Source organism: Macadamia integrifolia, chromosome 14 (assembly GCF_013358625.1).
Source record: "Macadamia integrifolia cultivar HAES 741 chromosome 14, SCU_Mint_v3, whole genome shotgun sequence".
Taxonomy (NCBI): domain Eukaryota; kingdom Viridiplantae; phylum Streptophyta; class Magnoliopsida; order Proteales; family Proteaceae; genus Macadamia; species Macadamia integrifolia.
The window spans coordinates 1,564,962-1,586,020 of NC_056570.1; the positions used below are offsets into that span (position 1 = coordinate 1,564,962).

At 38.7% G+C, this 21,059-nt stretch overlaps 3 protein-coding genes and 5 non-coding genes across 9 annotated transcripts; 1 reads left to right on the forward strand and 7 right to left on the reverse strand.

The window, feature by feature from the left end:
* Window positions 1-2,029: 2,029 nt before the first annotated feature.
* On the forward strand, window positions 2,030-3,354 carry LOC122060447 (homeobox-leucine zipper protein ATHB-12-like). The gene is made up of 2 exons (XM_042623536.1): window positions 2,030-2,464; window positions 2,555-3,354. The coding sequence occupies exons 1-2, from the start codon at window positions 2,123-2,125 to the stop codon at window positions 2,870-2,872; spliced, it is 660 nt and encodes a 219-aa protein (XP_042479470.1). The 5' UTR covers window positions 2,030-2,122; the 3' UTR covers window positions 2,873-3,354.
* Window positions 3,355-4,147: 793 nt separating this feature from the next.
* Window positions 4,148-9,230, reverse strand: LOC122060448 (ubiquitin-60S ribosomal protein L40). The gene is made up of 5 exons (XM_042623537.1): window positions 9,043-9,230; window positions 8,846-8,932; window positions 8,629-8,731; window positions 4,492-4,558; window positions 4,148-4,400 (listed from the first exon to the last, which is right to left on the reverse strand). The coding sequence occupies exons 1-5, from the start codon at window positions 9,143-9,145 to the stop codon at window positions 4,374-4,376; spliced, it is 387 nt and encodes a 128-aa protein (XP_042479471.1). The 5' UTR covers window positions 9,146-9,230; the 3' UTR covers window positions 4,148-4,373.
* LOC122062219 lies at window positions 6,069-6,203 on the reverse strand. The gene has a single exon (XR_006134847.1). It is a non-coding gene; the product is annotated as a small nucleolar RNA snoR86 (small nucleolar RNA).
* LOC122062220 lies at window positions 6,395-6,529 on the reverse strand. The gene has a single exon (XR_006134848.1). It is a non-coding gene; the product is annotated as a small nucleolar RNA snoR86 (small nucleolar RNA).
* LOC122062218 lies at window positions 6,731-6,863 on the reverse strand. Its single transcript, XR_006134846.1, has one exon. It is a non-coding gene; the product is annotated as a small nucleolar RNA snoR86 (small nucleolar RNA).
* Window positions 7,068-7,200, reverse strand: LOC122062222. Its single transcript, XR_006134850.1, has one exon. It is a non-coding gene; the product is annotated as a small nucleolar RNA snoR86 (small nucleolar RNA).
* Window positions 7,393-7,524, reverse strand: LOC122062217. Its single transcript, XR_006134845.1, has one exon. It is a non-coding gene; the product is annotated as a small nucleolar RNA snoR86 (small nucleolar RNA).
* A 2,145-nt stretch (window positions 9,231-11,375) lies between the features above and the next one.
* On the reverse strand, window positions 11,376-20,581 carry LOC122060446 (pentatricopeptide repeat-containing protein At5g42310, chloroplastic). Of its 2 annotated transcripts, XR_006134404.1 has the most exons (5): window positions 18,757-20,581; window positions 15,290-15,442; window positions 15,105-15,176; window positions 11,898-12,082; window positions 11,376-11,764 (listed from the first exon to the last, which is right to left on the reverse strand). XR_006134404.1 is itself a non-coding variant. In XM_042623535.1 (4 exons), the coding sequence occupies exons 1-4, from the start codon at window positions 20,515-20,517 to the stop codon at window positions 11,972-11,974; spliced, it is 2,097 nt and encodes a 698-aa protein (XP_042479469.1). In that variant the 5' UTR covers window positions 20,518-20,581; the 3' UTR covers window positions 11,897-11,971. The 2 variants fall into 2 exon arrangements, 1 of the variants encoding a protein (XP_042479469.1); XM_042623535.1 differs by lacking the exon at window positions 11,376-11,764 and having other exon boundaries at window positions 11,897-12,082.
* Window positions 20,582-21,059: the final 478 nt, after the last annotated feature.

The window sequence follows — 21,059 nt, forward strand, 5'->3', positions numbered from 1 at the left end:
CCCCCCCCCCCAAAAAAAAAATAACATGAAGATTTCAAGCACGATTTCATGATTTGCTTTTATAGATGCCCCTCCATCCTACCATTAAGAGAGTTTAGAGGGCATTTGTAGATGAAAAGGATACATGTTGTCCCCAAACCATTCATGAAGAGTTGGTACTCTTCCCACATATGGGGAGTTGATTCCATACCGATGTTAGCATGCAAAGGTATTCATGGAAACAAAATATTATGTCACCAAGAAACTTTACACGAAGCCTTCCCATACAAAGAGTTGATCTCATCTCACACCACTTGAATCACATAATTTCTAGGGTTGAGATAATCATCTCCATCCTTCAGAAAATGGGATAAGATGTGTGTGCTTAGGGGTGTCAAACCCTAAACTGAACCGGTAAAGCTGGTCAGACCAAATTGATAACAGCCCGGACCAAATCGAACCGAAACCTTATTGGTTCGATTTCGGTTTGGAGTATTGCAACCCCAAAACCAAACCGAACCGCATCGAAAACCAGATGAACCTGAAACCAAATCGAAACCAACTCAAAACTTAGACCGAAATCCAAATCAAATAGATAAGAACCAAAACACTCCAAAATTCGTTAAAAAAAAAATCAAATTTTGCATAATTTTGTATACATTTGTATGGAAAGTTGAATACAAACTGAACCAAAAATCGAAACCAATCCAATTACAAACTGATTTAAGAAACCAAAGACAAACCGAAACCAAACCGCACCGAAACTAAAATTTCCTTATTTGTTCAGTTTCGGTTTCAACCTTCCCATGCCGAAACCGACTCAACTCGAACCAAAATCGAGCCAGACCGACCTGTTAACACCCTTATTTGTGCTTGTGTTTACACTTCTTGTTCCACTAGGTGATGATATATATCTTGCTTTTATAAATATTTTATGGGAGAAGAATGCTACCTGTTTGCATTTCCCCACTCCCAAAAACAAATGCTCTGAATGATGCTCTCGCGTGCCCTCCCTTTGGCCATTGCGCTAGCATGCGATTGCACCAATAGGGTAATATTCTTTTTCCCATATTTTTTGGAAGAAAGTTTCATATCCAAAAGCGTCATCCTATACTTATGTTCTTGTGTATATCTCTCTCCTCCTCCCTATAAAATGACCTCCCCACACCCCCCCCCCAATAAATTAAATCAAAGCAAGGGTGTTGATTAACTACAATCTCGGAGGAAAAACACTTCCCCATATTTTTTTAGAAAAATAATTCTATCCAAGGGTGTAGTCTACACCTACGCTCCATTGAGTTTATATCTCTCTATCCTCTTCCCCATATTTTTTTAGAAAAAGAATTCTATGCGAGGGTGTAGTCTACACCAGCGGTCCATTGAGTTTATATCTCTCTATCCTCTCTTGTGAAAAAGATATCTTTATCCTTTTTTATTCTTTTGGTAGAATATATCTTTATCCCTAATTTGGGTTAGGAAAGAAAAGACTCCCAAAGAACCACTCTCTTGCTCTCCATATATTTTCAGACTATCATCAAGTACCATTAAAAATGGCATAGGACATTAGGACACATGCCATCATCAAGACCATTAAGAATGGCAAATCACACATGTCATCACCTAATTGTAGGTTAAGGGTACATGTACAGGTACAGATAGAATGATCTAGACTCCTACAACTCCATTGATAATCGGCACCTGTACATATATAATATGCCATTTAAAGAAGACACTTCACCATCCCTCTCTCCATGAAAGCGACTACGCTATCACTGCTTTCAAACTTGAAAGCATACGTCCCCACACTCTGCTACGTTAAACCACCCATCCACTGACACGTTCATGGCACCAAACCCCCAAGCTCCATCAAAAGATAAAGACAATCTTGACGAGAAGAATTTTACCAGACAGATGGCCACTTCCTAATGGCTCCATCCAATATATGACCTCAGCCCCCAGCAGCTTTGCCCCACCAAGCCCCCACGCCCCACTACTGGGAATTGGAATCTCTCCCCCATCGTACACACCCGTATAGGTATAGAGCCATAGACCATATCATCCTATATCGAGAGAGAGAGAGAGAGAGAGAGAGAGATTATAAACCCATCTCTTCCCTTCCCTATGTTCCTCAGAGCCAACCCACATGAGTAGCTCTGTTTCAGGTGCAGAACTAGTGATCATGAAGATGAACGAAAGGAAGAAGAAGAAAAAGGATAAGAATAAGAGGCGTTTCAGTGATGAACAAATCAAGTCTTTGGAAACCATATTTGAATCTGAGTCAAAGCTTGAGCCCATGAAGAAACTTCAGCTAGCAAGAGAACTAGGATTACATCCTCGCCAGATTGCCATATGGTTCCAGAATAGAAGAGCTCGATGGAAATCAAAACAGCTTGAGCGAGATTATAGCTTACTGAGAGACAATTATGATGCTTTAGCTTCCAAATTCGAGTCTTTGAAGAAAGAAAAGCAGTCCTTAGTAGTACAGGTATACCCCTCCTTATTCTCTTCCAAATTCTTCTTCTTCTTCTACTAATTGTTCTTCATGTAAAGATTCTAAGATCTGGGTTTTGAACAGTTGCAGAAACTGAACGAACTGCTTGAGAAGCAACATGGAGGGAGTAGCTGGAGCAGGTTTGATTTGGGTGGAAACAGTACAGATGGGGACTCGGATAATGGAAACGCAAGACATGTAGCTGAAGCTAAGTATGGCCTCCAACTGGAAGAAGATGAAGGCAAAATTCCCGAGTGTTTAGGAGAGAAAGAACCTGAACTCAACATGGTGGAACCCCAAGATGATTCATTGACATCACCTGAAAATTGGTGTAGTTTTGATTCTGGAGATCTCTTCGGTCAGTCATCCACTGAATCAGAATGGTGGGATTTCTGGAATTAAAATAACCACCCAAGAGGAAACTTGTTCATATGTAGTTCAGTTCACAGGACCTGAAAATGGCAGGAAGAATTGAGTCCATGGACCAGCCAAGGAGACAACCCTGTCTTGCTACTGCGGATCACAGAGTGTTGGCCAAGACCACTGAATCAGCAAACGTTTTGGAGGCACTGAGTTCCTGAGTAGCTTGGAAGAAATACAGATTAGGAGAGGCACAAGGTTCAAATTTAAATCAAAGCACTCACCTTTGTTATGGTCTTAAAGAGCAAATTGAACCTAGCCACACGAAAACCTCTCCAATCCAAGACTCTTTTTAAGTCTCAGCCAGATACTGCTTTTGAATCAAAAGTGGAAGGACATTCCCTTATCCCCCTACTATAGCTTTCTTCACTTCTGGCTTGTTTCTTTGGTTTGTATAGTGGTGACCTACAGTTGTATATAAACACATGAACTATGAATAAATGCTAGAGATAATAAAGCCTAAATGATCAGACAGAGTCGTGATAAACTCATTGCAAATCCTGTAGCATAGGCCATTAGAGTGGCTAGCTACCCAGTTGTCCTTTCGCTCTAGCCATCCCCTCCTCCCCCTTTCTATATATAAAAGACCATTGAAATGTTATATTTCCCCCACTCCTCACGTAGCACTGGATCCACTGCCATCCCACGCGTTATCCCTTCTGGGGCCCCCATTCGAAAGAACAGACCTCAACATAAGACGCTCAAATGAATTCTATGGGATGGGTTTAATTGGATAGTATAATTAGTAATGTGAAGACCTGAAAAAGAAATCCCCATAGAGAGCATGGCTCATAAAATGGTTATTGTCACTGCAGTATCAGGGATTCGAATTTTCTAACGCTGCTACAAAGAATTAACATATTTATGAGTTAAAACTGGGTTTCTAAAACAGAAAGTTGAAGCGCTACCATGGCCATGGGGAAAGACATAATACTATAATCTGTCTCAACTCACTAGAAGCTTCATTGCTTGGTGCTCCATTTTAACCTTTCAGATCTCCATATGGTAAAATAATCAGATTATGCAAAGCCTCTTCAATTATAGGTTCAAGTACAATCGGCAATTGGTTTTGACCTTAAACAATTCCAATTTTGATTCCAGATTCAACCAGGATCAGCCTAAAGCCCTGAACCCTGTACAAATCAATGGATTCCTCTTATGCCAATCATTGCCCAATGGGAGAGTGTCCATGCTACAAGCCGAGGGGCACAAGGATTCGATCAGAATGCAAAAAACTAATATCATGGCATGCAATAATAGGCATGAAGTGCTCCAGATGAGGTGCGAGATTGTCATTTGGAATTGAAATTTGCTAAAACAGCAACTCGGCATGGTCAAAACACGAAATGGCTAACACAAAATTCACGCGACGAAGTTTTAAGGGATATGATAAAATTTCGTCTCAAGAATGGTTTCCAAAAATGGTCCTAAAATATATCCACCAAGATACCACCATGGGCTGCCAAAACCTTCACCATTGCATCTACTTGATCTTCTTCTTTGGCCTCAACTGCAGTTAAAATAACAAAGGAATAAACCGTTAATGACCAAAATAAATGAGATACAAAAAGGAATTAAGTGCACAATATAACACAAAGTACCTGGTTGCTGTGCCCACATTTCTTTTTCCTGCAGTTAACAGCCCGAGGATGCAAGCGAGCATAACACCTAGCATAAGAAACAACCACATTGCATAAATCTACGTCACAAGATAGTATCACATGATAAGAAATGCTTGTCCCATAATTGTCAAAATGTCTCTCCCCTGATTTTATCCCTCCAATCATGGGTTGGGGGAGTTCATTAGCAACAAAAATACAATGCATCATGATCATAGATCATCAGCAAGGTTTAACAGTTCACACCGACAGCAAGGATCTGCCAGAAAATGGTCATATCAACCAATCCATATGGCATTGATTGATACTGTTCAAAATAAAGAATCTTTCCAGTGGAAGCGATGTACACAAGATTTTGCAACAGAACCATGATATAAAATGGGGTGTTATAATTATTATTTTTCTCTTTTAATAAATAATGGTATTTAATCACGGAATTATTCATTAAAATTTTCCTTTTCTTTTTTTCCAAATCAACATTTACGTTCTTAGTTAAGATATGAAATGGACCTATACCAGCTTTAAAAAATAAAGCTGGACCTACAACCAGGGATAAACCCAAAGATTTCACTAGATTTTTTGAATTAGATACAAAGAACGGACACAAAGAAACAAGGATGGACAATGAAATTACACCCACAGATTTGGTAATGGAAGGAGCTGTATAATGGAAGTTAGAGAGAATTAGAGCAAATGGGTTTTCATGATAGATAGGCAATGATGACATTGCAAGAAAAATTTGGGAGGAAAAGAGAGATTTTCCAGAGCCGCAAAGACAATTTACTTCTATCATTATAGGCAGGGGTACTGCTGGATGGATACACATTTATATTGAGAAAATCAAATTACTTTAATTCAAGAACCTGAGCAATGATGATATAATGGTTGGAGAAAATATTGACACGCCAATGCAATTCAATCCCAAACGAGAAAACTAGAAAGACTTAAAACCAGGAATTCCAGAACAGAGTAGAATAAACCATTCAAGGAGAAATTTAATAACATGAAATAGAAAGATCTGATTGACCTGATTTTCTAATCATGATCAAGTACTACTCCTGCATGTGAGAGCTAGAAGGTTCCTGCATGTGAGAGCTCTCAGGAATCTGAGAATTTGTCATCGGTGTACAGAACTCCTTGTAGTACTAGGAAAACAGGGTAGGGTTGTAGCAGCTGAGATTTGGAAAGAATTTAAGAGAGTACAACTAGTATAGCATATGAAATGAGGTTGAACTAAGCAGAACTGAGGATTATTCAAGATCAATGATTCAACTTGATTCTTGAGATCAAAGACAGAAACATGGGAATTTTTTTTTTTTAATTCTTAAATAAAGATTGACAGGAAAAAGAATAAATGCGATCAATAACTAATGAGAACCATGAATAAAGTTTGCCTTTTGAATAAGCTGAAAAAACATAAATGGAATACAAGAAAACATAAACAGGTCATAAAACACTGAACAGATCAAGGAAGCTTCACAGAAAAGCAGGAAAAAGGAAATTAGGATCTTAGAAGATTAATTGAATAAAAGAATATTCTTCTAGGTCAAGGCGTGAAGAATGTAGCGACTTGTTCGAGGCCATAATCAAAACCAAGAGAGATTTGAAAGGCACGGAGAATCGCAACTTCCAGTCAATATCACCAACCTTCAATGCAAAGATCACGCCATCATATAAATTTGACGCCCTTGCTCTGCAAATTGGTTTTGTCCTGATTATCTCAATCTCTAAACATATCTATCTACAAACCCCAACAAAAAATGAAAAAAAGAGGAGAAAATAATATCATTGAAGACAAAAAGCCACCAAGGAAAAAATTAGGATCTTAGAAGTAATTGAAGTAATAAAAAAAAATCCTGAGTCAAGGAGTGATGAAGTGAGGAGGAATGTGGCGACTTGTTCGAGGCCATAATCAAAAGCAAAAGAGATTCGAAAGGCACGGAGAATCGCAACTTCTAGTCAATATCACCAACCTTCAATGAAAAGATCACATCATCTTATAAATTTGACGCCCTTGCTCTGCAAATTGGTTTCATCCTGATTATCTCAATCTCTAAACATATCTATTTCCAAACCCCAACAAATACCCAAAAAAGGGGAGGATAAAATAATATCATAGAAGACAAAAGGAACAACGAAATTATGATCTTTGAAGATGATTTGAATTTAAAAAAAATAATAAAAAAAAATTTGTGGGTGAATGAGTGAAAAAGTGGGGAAGAATGTAGCGACTTGTTCGAGGCCACAATCAAAACCAAGGGAGATGAAAGGCACGGAGAATCGCAACTTCTAGTCAATATCACCAACCTTCAATGCAAAGATCGCGTCATCTTATAAATTTGACGCCCTTGCTCTGCAAATTGGTTTTGTCCTGATAATTCAATCTCTAAGCACATCTACCTCCAAACCCTCACAAATACCCAAAAAAGGGAGGATAAAATAATATCATAGAAGACAAGGAACAATGAAATTAGGATCTTTGAAGATGATTTGAATTTAAAAAAAAATAAATAAATAAATAAATAAAAAATTGTGTGTGAATGAGTGAAGTGGGGAAGAATGTAGCGACTTGTTCGAGGCCATAATCAAAACCAAGGGAGATGAAAGGCACGGAGAATCGCAACTTTGGGTCAATATCACCAGCCTTCAATGCAAAGATCACATCATCTTATAAATTTGACGCCCTTGCTCTGCAAACTGGTTTTGTCATGATTATTTCAATCTCTAAACGTATCTACTTCCAAACCCCAAAAAATACCCAACAAAAGAGAGGATAAAATAATATCATAGAAGGCAAAAGGAACAAGGAAATTAGGATCATAGAAGATACTCTGAATTTAAAAAAGAAAAAAAAAGTGTGGTTAAATGAGTTAACTAGGGAAGAATGTAGCGACTTGTTCGAGGCCATAATCAAAACCAAGAGAAATTTGAAAGGCACGGAGAATCGCTTCTGGTCAATATCACCAACCTTCAATGCAAAAATCACGTCATCTTATAATATTGACGCCCTTGCTCTGCAAATTGGTTTTGTCCTAATTATTTCAATCTATAAACTTGTCTGATTACAAACCCCAAGAAATACCCTTGGGAAAAAAAATTATCATAGAAGACAAAAGGAAACAAGGAAATTAGGATCTATATACCAATAAAAATTGTCCAGCAATAAGCAACAGAAGTATTCCATAAAAGACGACACACTCAAACAAATACTTGTGAATGCAATAAAAGGAGTAAACCCAAAGAGAGTAAGACTACTGTTTGAAGCTTAAATGTTCCCAAAGCAACCATGCTTTGGCAAAACATTACATCTGGCATACTGATTAGCAGCAGTAATATTCGGAAACCAAGTTTTTTTTTTCTAAACTTTATTATTGTATCTGTCTATTCTTTTTGTTATTATGTTTCCATTTCCACTTTGGAAAGGGGGTGTACACTGGGTTGGTTATTTATTTCCCTTACCGTTTGAAGAATTATGATGTGGTTTAGAAATATTTACAGATACTTCAAGACCCTCAATTTCAATTATTCTAGTTTTCTAATCAGATGATTTCCACAAAGTTCTTTGGATTACTTATTTAAAGGCTTCACTTAGCATCCCAAGAATCCAAAATGCTATCATCACACCAGATTAAACTGAATCTATCAAATATTGCCCTCTTATAAATTGCACGCATATTATCTTCCATATTGGGCTCCCACAATGACTTGAGTTGAAAAGTCCACGACCCCACCTGAACTTATGGAGTTTTTAACTCAAACAGAAAGCAGAAACTCTGTCATAGTTGGAATCTAGATTACCAGCGTTTGTTAAAATTAACCAAAACATAAAACAATACAAGACTTTACTATTTACACATCTAAATTTTGGATAGTCAGGATTCTGGGATTTACGGTGTTCTGAAACTGGAGGTGCATTTCCACCAGTAATAAATTGATTTCCCTTCTCAACCCTCTCTGAATTCATTACACAGTCATTTTTGCATGATTTTCAGTAGTTTGAACCACTAGATGAGCTAAGAACTTATATGTGAAGTGCTAATTAGATGACCAAACACAAATTTGACCATTCGCACACAATACCAAATTATTCGGGAGAAAGGGGAGTAAGGATTAACTTACTTGCGGCAAATCATCTTGTCCTGGTTATACTTTCTGGCCAACGCCATCAGTGATGGCTCAATAATCCCACCACGAAGCCTCAGCACAAGATGCAGCGTCGATTCTGGAAAGATTCATTTTCAAGCAAATCAATGATAGAGAAAGAACAATAATGGAAAGGACTGAAGAATAGTGAAATAGTGTATGAAGATCAACTAGCTATAAAATTTTCCCCAACCTTTCTGGATATTGTAGTCGGCGAGAGTACGGCCATCTTCGAGCTGCTTCCCAGCGAATATCAGTCGCTGTTGGTCCGGAGGAATCCCTAAGAAGATTGCGATCAAACTTTTTAGGCGTTTCGAAGAAGGAAGTGATCAAATGCTTACGAATCGAAACAAAAATGAATTCATGATGGACAAGATGCATGATGATTACCTTCCTTGTCCTGGATCTTGGCCTTCACATTGTCGATAGTGTCGCTGGACTCAACCTCTAGGGTTATAGTCTTGCCCGTTAGGGTTTTCACGAAGATCTGCATTTTCTCCCCCTGCCCTTCTCTCTTCAAACCGCCTCTCCCCCCTTGCTTTATTAAACGGCGAAAGTGAGTCCTCTTATAGGGTAATCAGTAAGACTAGGGTTTCCGGTTTTGCCAATGGCCCCTGAGAGGCGGCTGGGTGGCTAGGGTTTTAAAAGTCGGATCGCATCTTGCCGTGCCCCATCATGGTTTTAGTAATCGATATCGGTTTTGCGGAGCCCCGACATCGATTCCTGTCTAATCCCATGTAGGTGGGTGGTCTAAAACAGGGATAAATCTGAGGAGTGTCAAAAGACTAAAAACCTAGCTCAAATCAATAGAACCGATAGAAATCAATTGAAAAAATTTAGACCAAATCAAATCAATTTTAGACTGAGGAATGTTGATATCGACTGAAAACTGATTCAGATCAAATCGATCAATAGCCAAACCAAATGAAATCAATAAAAAAGATAAATGTTAGGAGATTATAAATTGGTGAATTAGTTATCCATTTTTTACAATATTAGTGAGAATATTTTTTGTTGTTAAAAGAATTATTATAAAATCAATGAGTATGAGGTTATGAATAAGGAAATTGATTTATAAATTGTAACAATGCTTCTATTGATTTTGTTATTCACTATATACAGAATTAGTTGTATAGTTAAATAAATGATTGGCTAATAGGGTTTATTTTGTGATTTCAACATTAGTTATCTTCTTAGTAATTAGTTATCCTTTGGTTTCAATATTAGTCACCTTATCCTTACAATGATAAACCATGATTTAGCCTCAAATTTAAAGATTATTGGTCAAATCGTTCTTCACTACAGTTTATGAATGTAAAATTTTATTATGATTCAAGCATGATAATAAACCAATCTAAACCTGATATTGAAAAATCAAAATAATTCGAAACCAAACTGGATCAAAATCGAAATCAAAATTCCTTAACGGATTGGTTTTGGTCTCCCTTATTCCAAAACCAATTCAACTCGATCCAAAACCGAACCAAATCGACCGATTGATACCCTTAGTAAATCTGTTCGATCCAATCTGATATGGGTCGATCCGAACAAATGTTGGCTGAGACAAACACCAATCCCAATACAAATTACTAAATCCATGTGCCTCGTGCCCTAGCTGATTCCATAGGGTGTCCCATGAAATATATCATTTTCGAGCTCAATCCAAAACGTTCAAGTTGAATTTTGTGAAAAATATCAACTCAAATTAAAAGAAAAAAGAAGCATAAAAGACAACATGACTCTCATGCCTAGACAGAAAGTGGGGCGAAATGAATCGTTTTAGTATTTCTAGATTTTTCATTTTTTTGCTTTTCTACTCGACAAACTCTATTTGACTTGGGCAGGGGTTATGACAATCAGAATCTAGGATTGAATTGATAAGTGCCGATTTTTACTTTTTATTCGAATCAGTCTCAAGAACTCTTGAATCGGCCCCTTAGATCTGAAAATCCAGCTGTCAGGTGAGAAAACCCTAAAATCAATTTAATTGACATCCAGAATCAAGATCAATCACGACCGATTTCAATTCAATTCGATCGATTAGATCAATTCTATCGATCCAATTCCAATATTTGAAAGAATGAACTCAAATCGATCAATTAGCAGGAAAAATTAGCTGTATCCGATCCTTATTTGATCCCAACAATTTGTTTTCTCATAACTATATATAGAATTCTCAGTTCTCAAAAGGCAGCCAAGAGATCAACCTGTAATGACAAAGTCACAGGAGAATGGTTGAAATGACCCAGTTGGCTCGGTCCAATATAGGACTTCTACAAATTATTTATATGACTACCTTAATCTAGACAAAATAAAATCCACTTGTGATGCAAATGATGCAGGCTTGGTGGGTTATGGGGCTGGACATGAGGAAGTAATAATGGGGCAAAGTTGCAGTGGTGGTGAAGCTGTGGCAGTGTGTCTAGGTTTATTTATGGACATGAGAAAGGTAAAAGTGGGAGTGAAGCAGCAGGAGCTGTGTCCACTGTAGTATTTGGTTTGGTTATGAAGCTGGAAGTGGAAGCCAAACAATTATGGTGCACACCAGTGGTGGAGGCAGTTGCAATGCGGTGGTCGATCTCATGGATACTGAGCTAGACATGGAAATGTTTACAGCAGTAATGTGATTTATATCCAACAATAATTCAGTATCACTCAATGTCGAAGACATATGACAGATGGGGTCGATAACAGAAAAGATCTTGGAAGGTCAAAGATTACACTTGACAAATAAATCCATCAGAGTTCCTCTGAAGTCGAAACTGTCATGGTTTTTCATCCATCAGTACACTTGTGAACAGGAAAATGTGACCACTTTTGTAGATATCTTCTATTCTACAATACTAGATGAAATCATATTTTCTGTATATTGAACAGCATGTCACAAGAATAAGATGACTGAATGAGTAGATCATATGCAAAAAAAAAAAAAAAAAATCTACATCTGGACATGCATAAACATATACTTGTATATATACTGGTATATGTGGAAAAGTACAACAAATTAGAAAGTGTGGATCATCCAAGTTCTCATTTGTGGGTCGAGTTTGCAAAGTATCCTACATATTTCATTTCTGTAAACCAGACCAATTTTCTGTTTCAGTTACTTTTCCTGCATAAAATAAGAGAGGATTTTGTCTCAGGAAAAAAAAATCATTAGTATTGAAGGAATTTGTGAAAGCACAGGCACTATCATGGCATTGAACAATCTATGGGATGCACAATGAATTTGCAAGGATACCAACCTCAAATGGTATGAAATCGAATACAGTAGCTGAATCAGGCAATTTTCTTAAGCCAAACTGCATCATGTTTTCAGTTATGACTTCAGTGCCTGCTTCATGTATCTCAGAGCTGACCGTAACATAGCTCTAGCTTTTCTATCTGGAGTACACCCGGATAAAATCATTTCTTCATAAACAGCTGGAACCTGGAAATAAGAGCCAATTGCTACTCTCTGAGTGTTGCTGAATTAGTTTAAGTTGGCACATTTAAAAACAAATGATCTACAATTCAAGCCCAGAATCCAGGTATTGATCGACAATATCAGGTTAATAATATAAAACATTACCAGAATTTCTAGACCCCTAATTATCAGAGACAAGGTTGTGCGGTTATAGGGGATATACTTTTAGCATTACTTTATTAGTTGCAATAAATTTCGTTACTTCTCAGGGGAAATATTACTAGATTTAGTTCTTTACTTCTGTTATTCATAAGGTTCTAAAAAGAGCAACCCAGTGTACAAGGCTCCCACTACTGCAGGGTCTAGAAGGGGCAGACGTACGCAGCCTTAACCCCCTGCTTCACAAGAGAGGCTGTTTCCAAAATAATTATTAGATTCTATAATTTGCTTCCACTTCCTAAACCCTTTTCTCGTTCGGAAATGCATCCAAACATACTTAAATTAGATTTATTGATAAAAAAAGGTGTACCCAATGCACAAGGCTCCCGCCACTGCGGGGTCTGGGAAGGGTCATAATGTACGTAGCCTTACCCCCGCTTCGCAGTGAGGCTGTTTCCCAACTTGAATCCACAACCACTAGGTTGCAATGGAGCAATCTTAAATTTAGACTTATTGATGTAAGTGCTAAAAACTACCCAATGGAAGGTTTGTGTTCATATCTTGATTATCTTCTATGCAATGGAAGTAGATTTAATGTTGGAATATCTAGATCAGTGAAGAAACCGATCTCAGAACCATTCTAGCACCCCCAATCCAATATGCATATACCAGTTACAACGACGCCCACGAAATGTAGAGAATCTCGCTGATTACTGGGTTTCTTTCTGTAGAACTACACTAGCTATGAAGCCAATAAGGTGCATCGCTAAATAATTAGTTGCTTTAGATTTGGGCTGATTTTGATTCCAAATGCTTAGTTTTAGCACTCACTGTTGAATCAAAGCTATGGTGAGCTTAGTTAAACAATGCTGCATGAGTGATTGAGTGCCACATATATTTTCCCAGATCATGCCCTGATCATTCTAAGCATGGGCAAGCACAAGTGGTTCTACAAGAGGAGCCAATTATCTCTCCCGCACCCCTCGTTCCGCAACCAACAACCAAGACTATTGTGAATTCACCCTCTTGGGCGACAGATCCTATGCGAGTAGAGAAGAGATTAAAAAACATGGGAGAATTTCTATTACTCTTATATTTGACCTATATTTAATTTCACCCCTTACCCCAAATTTCTTCTCTCATTTCTAAAACTTCTTTTCTAATTCTAGAAAAGTAAACTTCCACCTTTCTGTGATTGGGTTAGGCCTTTTCTTCAGTCCAGCAAAGTAATGAACTTCCAGATCCATTTTCAGTTAGGCTTTGATACCAATTAATGTAAGACCAAATCACAAGTGATCTAGTCCCAGGTAAGATCTTTAGTACATTCAATAAATTTCAGACGCAAGAAGAACCCATAAAAAAATAGAAGAGAGAGAAGGATGGAAAGAATGGGGGTAGGGTGATGGCTATCTCAGCCTAGGTGTCTCACCGTCAACTATCCCAGTTGATGAACATAACCTATCTCAGGCAAATCTTTGCAAACAGCAAGAGAAAATTTTATTCCATCAAATTCGTGTATAATGTCGCAGCCCCTTACAAACTCATAAAGAAAACTCAAAACTGACTCAAATACTAAAAAATGAAAGGCCTAATCCAATCCTAACTAATTGGGAAAGCTAAACTAACTAGGAAACTAAAATAACAAAGAAAATAGAATTAAAACAGGATTCTAACTAAACTATATGAATTAAATCTCGTTTTCCTACTTTCTACCATATTTTGGGCCCATTAAAGTGGCATATTACAAAGAAAACACATGGGATCAAAGGCCCAACGCCTATATGAAAAATAACCCTTTAAATAACTTATCTACATCATATCATATGATATTGAAGATTATTATTATCTGTTCATGTCATCAACAACATATTTTCTTATGAAGATGGTTACCTGTGGTTTTCATCAACAAGATACTGACATGTGGTTCCCAACAACCTTATGTTGTTAACAGTGGTTCGTAGCAACCTATGGTGCACATTTGAAAAGCTAATCATAGGTTCTTCTCCCCGATGCAACAATAGGGCTGTTATGCTCATTACTAAACTTGTTGAAGAGATGAAATGTAACCAAGGTATATCTTTTTTATCAAAGTAATCGATCGGTCAAGAACTTCGGAGTGTCCTTGCCGAAAATTTGACGCACAAGCTCATTCGTTGAGCCGGTAGAAGGAGAGAGGATGATTTGGTTGATATAGAGAGAGGATCCAGTCTATGATGACAATGGTAGTGATGAACACAAAGAGGGAGATGGGAAGCCGACGAGAGCGAATCGTTAATTTAATCAATGGTTTGCAGCAACCTATTGTAGAGTGCCGAGGATAGCTCAGCCACCCAAAATACAGTGTCTACACCTATGCTACACTTTTACTTTAATTAGTGATTCGAAACAACCTATGCTGCACTTTTACTTTTATCAGTGGTTCGCAGCAACATATCCTGCACTTTTACTTTTTCAGCAACTATTAGTCATATATAACTGTTTCTTGCTCCTTTTTATTTGACCAAGAAATTCATTTCTCTTCTATTTTGTTCTCTGATTTTCTCCTCCAATCCTATGCAACTCTTTGACCTTCCTCTCAGCAATACTGATCCATCTAATTTTCTTTCAACAAGAAACCTATGTTCATCTTTCCCTTGCATTTATTTCTATCACTATTACCCTTTTCTACACTTCTTAGAAACCCCAGTGAATCATAGGTTGTCAGATCTAGCCTACATCACTTCCACTCCTTCCAGAGATATGACCTAGGTTGTCAAACCAAAGTTCAGATTCTATCAAATTAAATTCGGATGTCAAATTTAATAAAAGCATATTTTGATAAGAAGCAGCACAGATTCTACAAAATAATCATCTTTTAATTTAAGAGAAGCATCGTATGAGTTTCTACCTTTTCAAATTTCTCAACCCGGATTAGAGCTTTCATAAGGGTGGTATATGTGACTACATCTGGCTTCAAGTCCTATATTCATAAGAAGCAAACAGAGCTTCAGTAAGATGTGGTCAATGGCGAAAGTGAATTAAAAAAAATTAACCAGGAAAAAGATAATCATCGAACATCAGTCACCCACTTACATTTTCCTTCATGTACTGCAATATGGAAAAAGCTTCAGCATCCCTTCTGTCTTCACCGAATGCATTAATTAATGAATTGAGAACTAAAACACTGGGCTTTAAGCCATCTGCTCTCATTACCCTAAACGTATTTACTGCTTGCTCGGACAAACCCTGCAACACAGACAAAGAGCATCAACTTACATACACTCTGAACTTATTCTCTTTTTGGCAATGAAAAGTAACAGACCAAGAACATCCTAAACCTGGACTGGTAAATTATCTGAGAAGAGGAGTAACTTTGCCATGGTTCGGTAATTAATTTCGGACTATGATTCATATGGCATGCCCAGGCAAAGTGTGTGCTTAAAGACAGAGAATCCATGCTATACACCTGAGATGTCAGGAACTGTGTGCATGGTACGACTGGATACTGCAACCAATAACATATACTAATTTTGCTTTCAAATTTCATAAACTAAGTCTCTTCACCTAAGTTGGTTGCATTTCTCTTGTAAAATCCTATCAAAGACCCCCAATTTTCAAATCTTATAACCTCTAGGATCCACCATAATTGCATCAAAACCAAAACCAAAACTTTTCTTAAATCCAAATTGAGTTGGAGGGTCACATTCCCACATCAAGTGTCTAATGGCTCTCTTGGAGCAAAGCACCTAACAGGACACCTATTTCTTTCTGCTCACTACAATAATAGTGATATGATAAGACTACTATACCCCACCCCCCCCCCAAAAAAAAAGAAGATATCTCACTCTAAACTGCTTGGTTAGCTTTCAGATTGCCTCCATTGATTGCGTTGAAATCCACGAGCCACAGGTGAGAGGTCACTTGTTACATAAAGTCTGATGACCCAATAGGAGCAAATTAACATTTCACTCTTTTTGTGACATTGTTCTGGAATCCATGAGCCATGCCTTTGCATTTTGGTTTCAAAATCTATATTGAGGTGGCAGCATATTTCATGGCTGATGAAAGTTGTTATAATGTGTTAATATACATTGTTGTGGCCCTTAATTACTTGAGCTTTTGGAATCAGCAGTTGTTATATGGTATCAAAGCCTGGAGGTCGAGCGTTCGGTCTTAGGTAAGTGCTAGGAGTTGTTTTATATGTTTTTATGCCCCCACGCGTTGTGCCTTCTTGGTGCCATGTGATGGTGTCACATGAAGACCCCTGTGTGTGGGCTTGCACACGTGGGTGGATGTTAGTGCATGTTGATATACACAGTTGTGGCCCTTACTTAACAGCTCCAGCTTTTGTGATCAGTTATTGTAACAAAAGTGCTTTTAATTCATTACATGTTAAAAATATGATATGCGTGTGTGTGTGTGTCTGATGCAACCCACCCAAAGGAGATTGCCGAACTCGGATTGGGAGAGAATAAAACAAGCTTCAAAGGAAGCTCAATTCAGATACAGAAATGTCCAAAAATGTGCAACCTTAATAAAATGAGGATATTTTGCTCAATATAGATCGTAATGACATGATTCCAAAGCCTACTGAACAAAGTCTCACGACCCTACAACTTTGATGACAAAAGCGTTCTCTGAAAAACATTATAGGGTACCTGAAATGGCTCATGAAGACAATGCACAAGCAAGGACATAATTCTGAAAATAAAATAGGTGAAGATAGAATTGACATCCACTGAAACTCAACTCTTCCAGGATGTGGTCCTGCAACTCTTCTAATATGAAAGGGGGATAGGGTAAGCTCCTACTCTTCAAGGAAGGAATGAAACAACTCTTCAAGGTTCAGGAGAAATGCACTAAGCAATCTCCATTCAAAATTTATAGTCTACTACATGAGAATTGGCCATTATTTATAGGCCTAACAAAAGTTGTCAAATGACTTAGCTACCCTCTATTACAAGTCCCTATGCCGATTACACAATCCAAAGCAAAATTCCCAAGTCCAATGGTCAAGTGATGATATGGATCAATTACAAATGACTTGGTAGAGAAGACAACAATACAAGAAGAGAGTGCAAAGATCAAGGGTTGTTTTAAGACTCCAGGTGGATTTCTTCTTCCAAGGCTAGGCTAAGAACATCTAGTTATGGGTATTGTTCATGTGAATAGCGTTGTGAACCCCTTAATTGATAACTTCTATCACTTCCATAAGATTCATTTAATCTCCAAGGAGGGACTCTTGGAAAAGGCAAAAAGTGAGTTTTCGAAAAAAGACTTGATGTAAGCTCCAAAGTGTTAATGCAAATTCCAAGACCAAGCTCAAATGCCAAAGAAGACTTCATATATTGAAGAGTCAAAGGAGCTGAGGTGGAAATCCACTCAGGACTTAGGAGTATGTGCATTGGCTATATCTTGCACAAGCTAGAGTAAACCAAACTAGACTAGCCTAATTGGCTGGTTCTCCCTTGGTCCAATGGTCTAGCACTAGCTCTTAAGCCACCCTCGCAGGCCTTGATATGATCGGACCTCCGTAGCACCTTAAGGTTGTTGCATCAATCTTCAAATCATCCATGTAATCCTGGCCTACATCAGTGTCGCAAGAGTTGGTGCAATTATGTGTCTATCATTGACCTATACACTAGAAATATGGAATTAGATGATAGGGCTTAGAAAATTAGAGGCAGTGGTTTACCTTTTGACAATGTCAGTGGTTCAAGCCCACTTACTTCGTGCCAACTGTCAGTTTTTTTTTTTTACTTTAGAACTTCTTAGGGTTGAGTGATGACTATTCTAACCTCCAATTCAAAAAATGGTCTATTTGGCCCTTACTTTTCCACTTTTAAAAATCATCAAAAGTTCTCGCTTTTGAATGTAAAATTTGCTACTGTAAGATCCTATATCATTGTAAAAATTTGCTATTGTAAGATCCTATGTCATTGCAAATTCTAGGATTCCGCATTCCTTTCAACAAGTCCATTCTCCTATTCTCTATTCTCTATCCTCTATTCTTTTTCACCTTCATGTTCTTCTAACTCTTATCATTTGAATAATCCTGAAATCAGAATATCTGTTGGTTCCAATTCGTCTTTTAATGCTTTTAACTAATCGTATTTGAGGAGATGCATTAGCTATATTAGATACCCCTCTTCCTAGAGAGAAAGTGTAATTAATAATATTCCATCACTTATACTTTTAACATTACCTTTTGATCCACAAATTTTTACCTACTATTATTCCAAGCCCATTTCTTTCATATCTTCTCTTTTGCTCCCCTCCTTTTCACTTTGTAGACATTCTATGTTTTCATTGTGCCTACCAAATCCGCATATCTTAGGTAAGTTTTTGTAACCAAAATGCAAACACATGGACATATTGCGGATGCACTCCAAAATTAGGGATGAAGATTCATGTAATTAAACAAAGTTATAATGGGCTTAAATCAAGTGCTCTGCCATTGGCAGGAAATAAGATAAAGCCTTGGGTGACCTTTTCATTTGTGATACGGTTTGGGATGTTCTTATAAATGTTTTGTAAATAAATAAGAGTATGAAACATACCCTTTGCGCATATGCATTGACCAAAGCATTGTACATTGTTGAGGACGGTTTCAACCCTGCAGACTTCAATACCTCCAAGCACTCGTTCGCATCTGTAAACCTCCCAGATTTCCCATAAATGTCAATTAGAGTGGTATATGTGACAACATTAGGTAATAATCCTTGGCTTTGCATCTTTCCCAGAAAATTCTTCACCTCCTCCCACTTCTCCTGCTCCCCAAGAGAATTGATCATGATATTGTACGTTGTGGTGCAAGGCAAGCATCCGCTCTCCTGCATTGCCGCAAATAGCTCATCAGCTTTGTCGTGGCGTCCTGACTTACAGTGGCAATCGATCAGCGTGTTCCAAGTAACTTTGTCAGGTTGAATCCCATCTTCTTTCATCCGTTCGAATGCATCCATGGCATACTCAAGACAATTATACTTTCCAAAAGTATCGATCATGACATTGTAGAAATGTCTATCAGGGCGGACACCAGAATTCCTCATCTCCTTAAGAACAGAAAACGATTTCTGCCACTCCCCTCTGTCTCGATAACTAGCCAATATCCTACTGAACACATAAGAATTAGGCTGTACATTACTTGCCTCCATTTCTTTCAGGACAATTCTCGCGCTCTCCCATCGGCCAGCATTTGCATAAGCATCTATAAGAAGGCTGTACGTTTGTTCGTCTGGCGATACCTCACTACTCTCCATCTCCGACACGATGGATTCAGCATCTCTCAAGGAACGGGTCTTCACATATCCTTTTAGAAGCGCATTATAAGCTCGGGTGCTGGGTTTCAAGCCCCCTTCTTTCATCTCTTCGAAAATGGCTTCAGCCTCCACAGTACGACCAAGATTCCCCAGAGAAGAGATTAGCGCAACCAGGGTAGCAGTTTTGGGGCTCAAACCTTGGCCTTGAACCATGGCCAAGAAGAACAATGCACGGTCGGGGTCCCCAGCCTTAGCAAATGCCATGATGAGGTCATTCAAGAGCTGGCTGTCGAGCTCAATCTTATCGAACTCCATCTCCTGATACAATTTCTGCAACACCGGCGATTCCATCTTATTAGTACGAGTGAGCGATTGGATGATAAGACTGTAATTGACAAAATCGGACTGGTAACCATCCCGGCGCATCCGAGCCATCAAATGGAGGGCTTTATCGAGATCATCGTTGCGGGCACAGGCACCAATTAGGGCATTGTAGGTTAAAGGGGTTAGCGTCTGCTGTTGAGAGAGCAAGAACGCCTCGTACAGTTTATCGGAGCGGCCGAGGGCGTGAATGAGAATGGAGTAGAGTAACTCGTAAGAGAAGCAGAGATTGTGCTTTTGAAGCCAGGAAACTAGGGCGTAAGCTGTATCGAGAGTAGAAGACGAAGAACATAAGGATTTGAGTAGGGAGTGCCAGAGTGGTCCAGGGACCGCTCGATAGGACTCGGCGAGTCGGAGCTCGGCGGGATCGAGGGAAGTGGGAGAATCGGTATCCGAGACAGATTCGTTGTTCCCAGTAGTGAAGCTGGAAGAAAGGAAACGAAGTAGAGGAGTGAAATCGTAGCGTCGGTTATGGAGGGAAGTGAGGTCGTCCGAGGGTGAAGACGAGGAGGTTAAGGTAGAAATGTGGCCAGCAGTGGCGGTTGCGGTTGCGGCGGTGTTTGAATTGACGGTGGCGTTAAGTGGTGGAAAGTGGTGAAATTGACGGAGGAGAAGCGGAGATGAAACGTGAGTTGATGGTACTGGAGTGAGTAGAGTTGGGTGCAGAAGAAGCATGTTCATGTTCTGCTTCTCTCTCCTGCGCACTTTCTCAGACAAAGTGTTCTGGCGAGGAGCGGACGAAGATTAACCGTTTTTATTTTAATGGTTGTGGATAATCTTGACAAGTGAGGTGTCAACCGGTTGGTCCCGGTCTGGATAATTGGTTCGTTTGGTTTCGGTCAATCGGTTACTATTTCATAATCAGGTTATATTTGGTCTTTAAACAAGCTGGATGCCTAATCATTACGTTCATAGTTTTTTAAATCGAACCGGGGAGTAAACCGGAAAGAGGCCTGATTCTGGTTTGTGGGCAGTTCCGATCAGTTTGGATCTCTCAAAACCGTTCTGCTACAAAACCTAACCAATCCCACCGTCCCACGGTATTCTTTCCTCTTCTTCTTCTACCTTTCCCCTTCCTCTCAGTCTTCGACTCTGCCTGCCTTCCAAAAAAATTTTCCATCCCCCGTTACCTCTCTCTCTCTCTGGCCTGGTCACCTCCTCTATCTCCAGTAGCTATTGGAGAGGCGGTGGAATGTTAATTGGAGAAGAGCAGGTCCATTTGC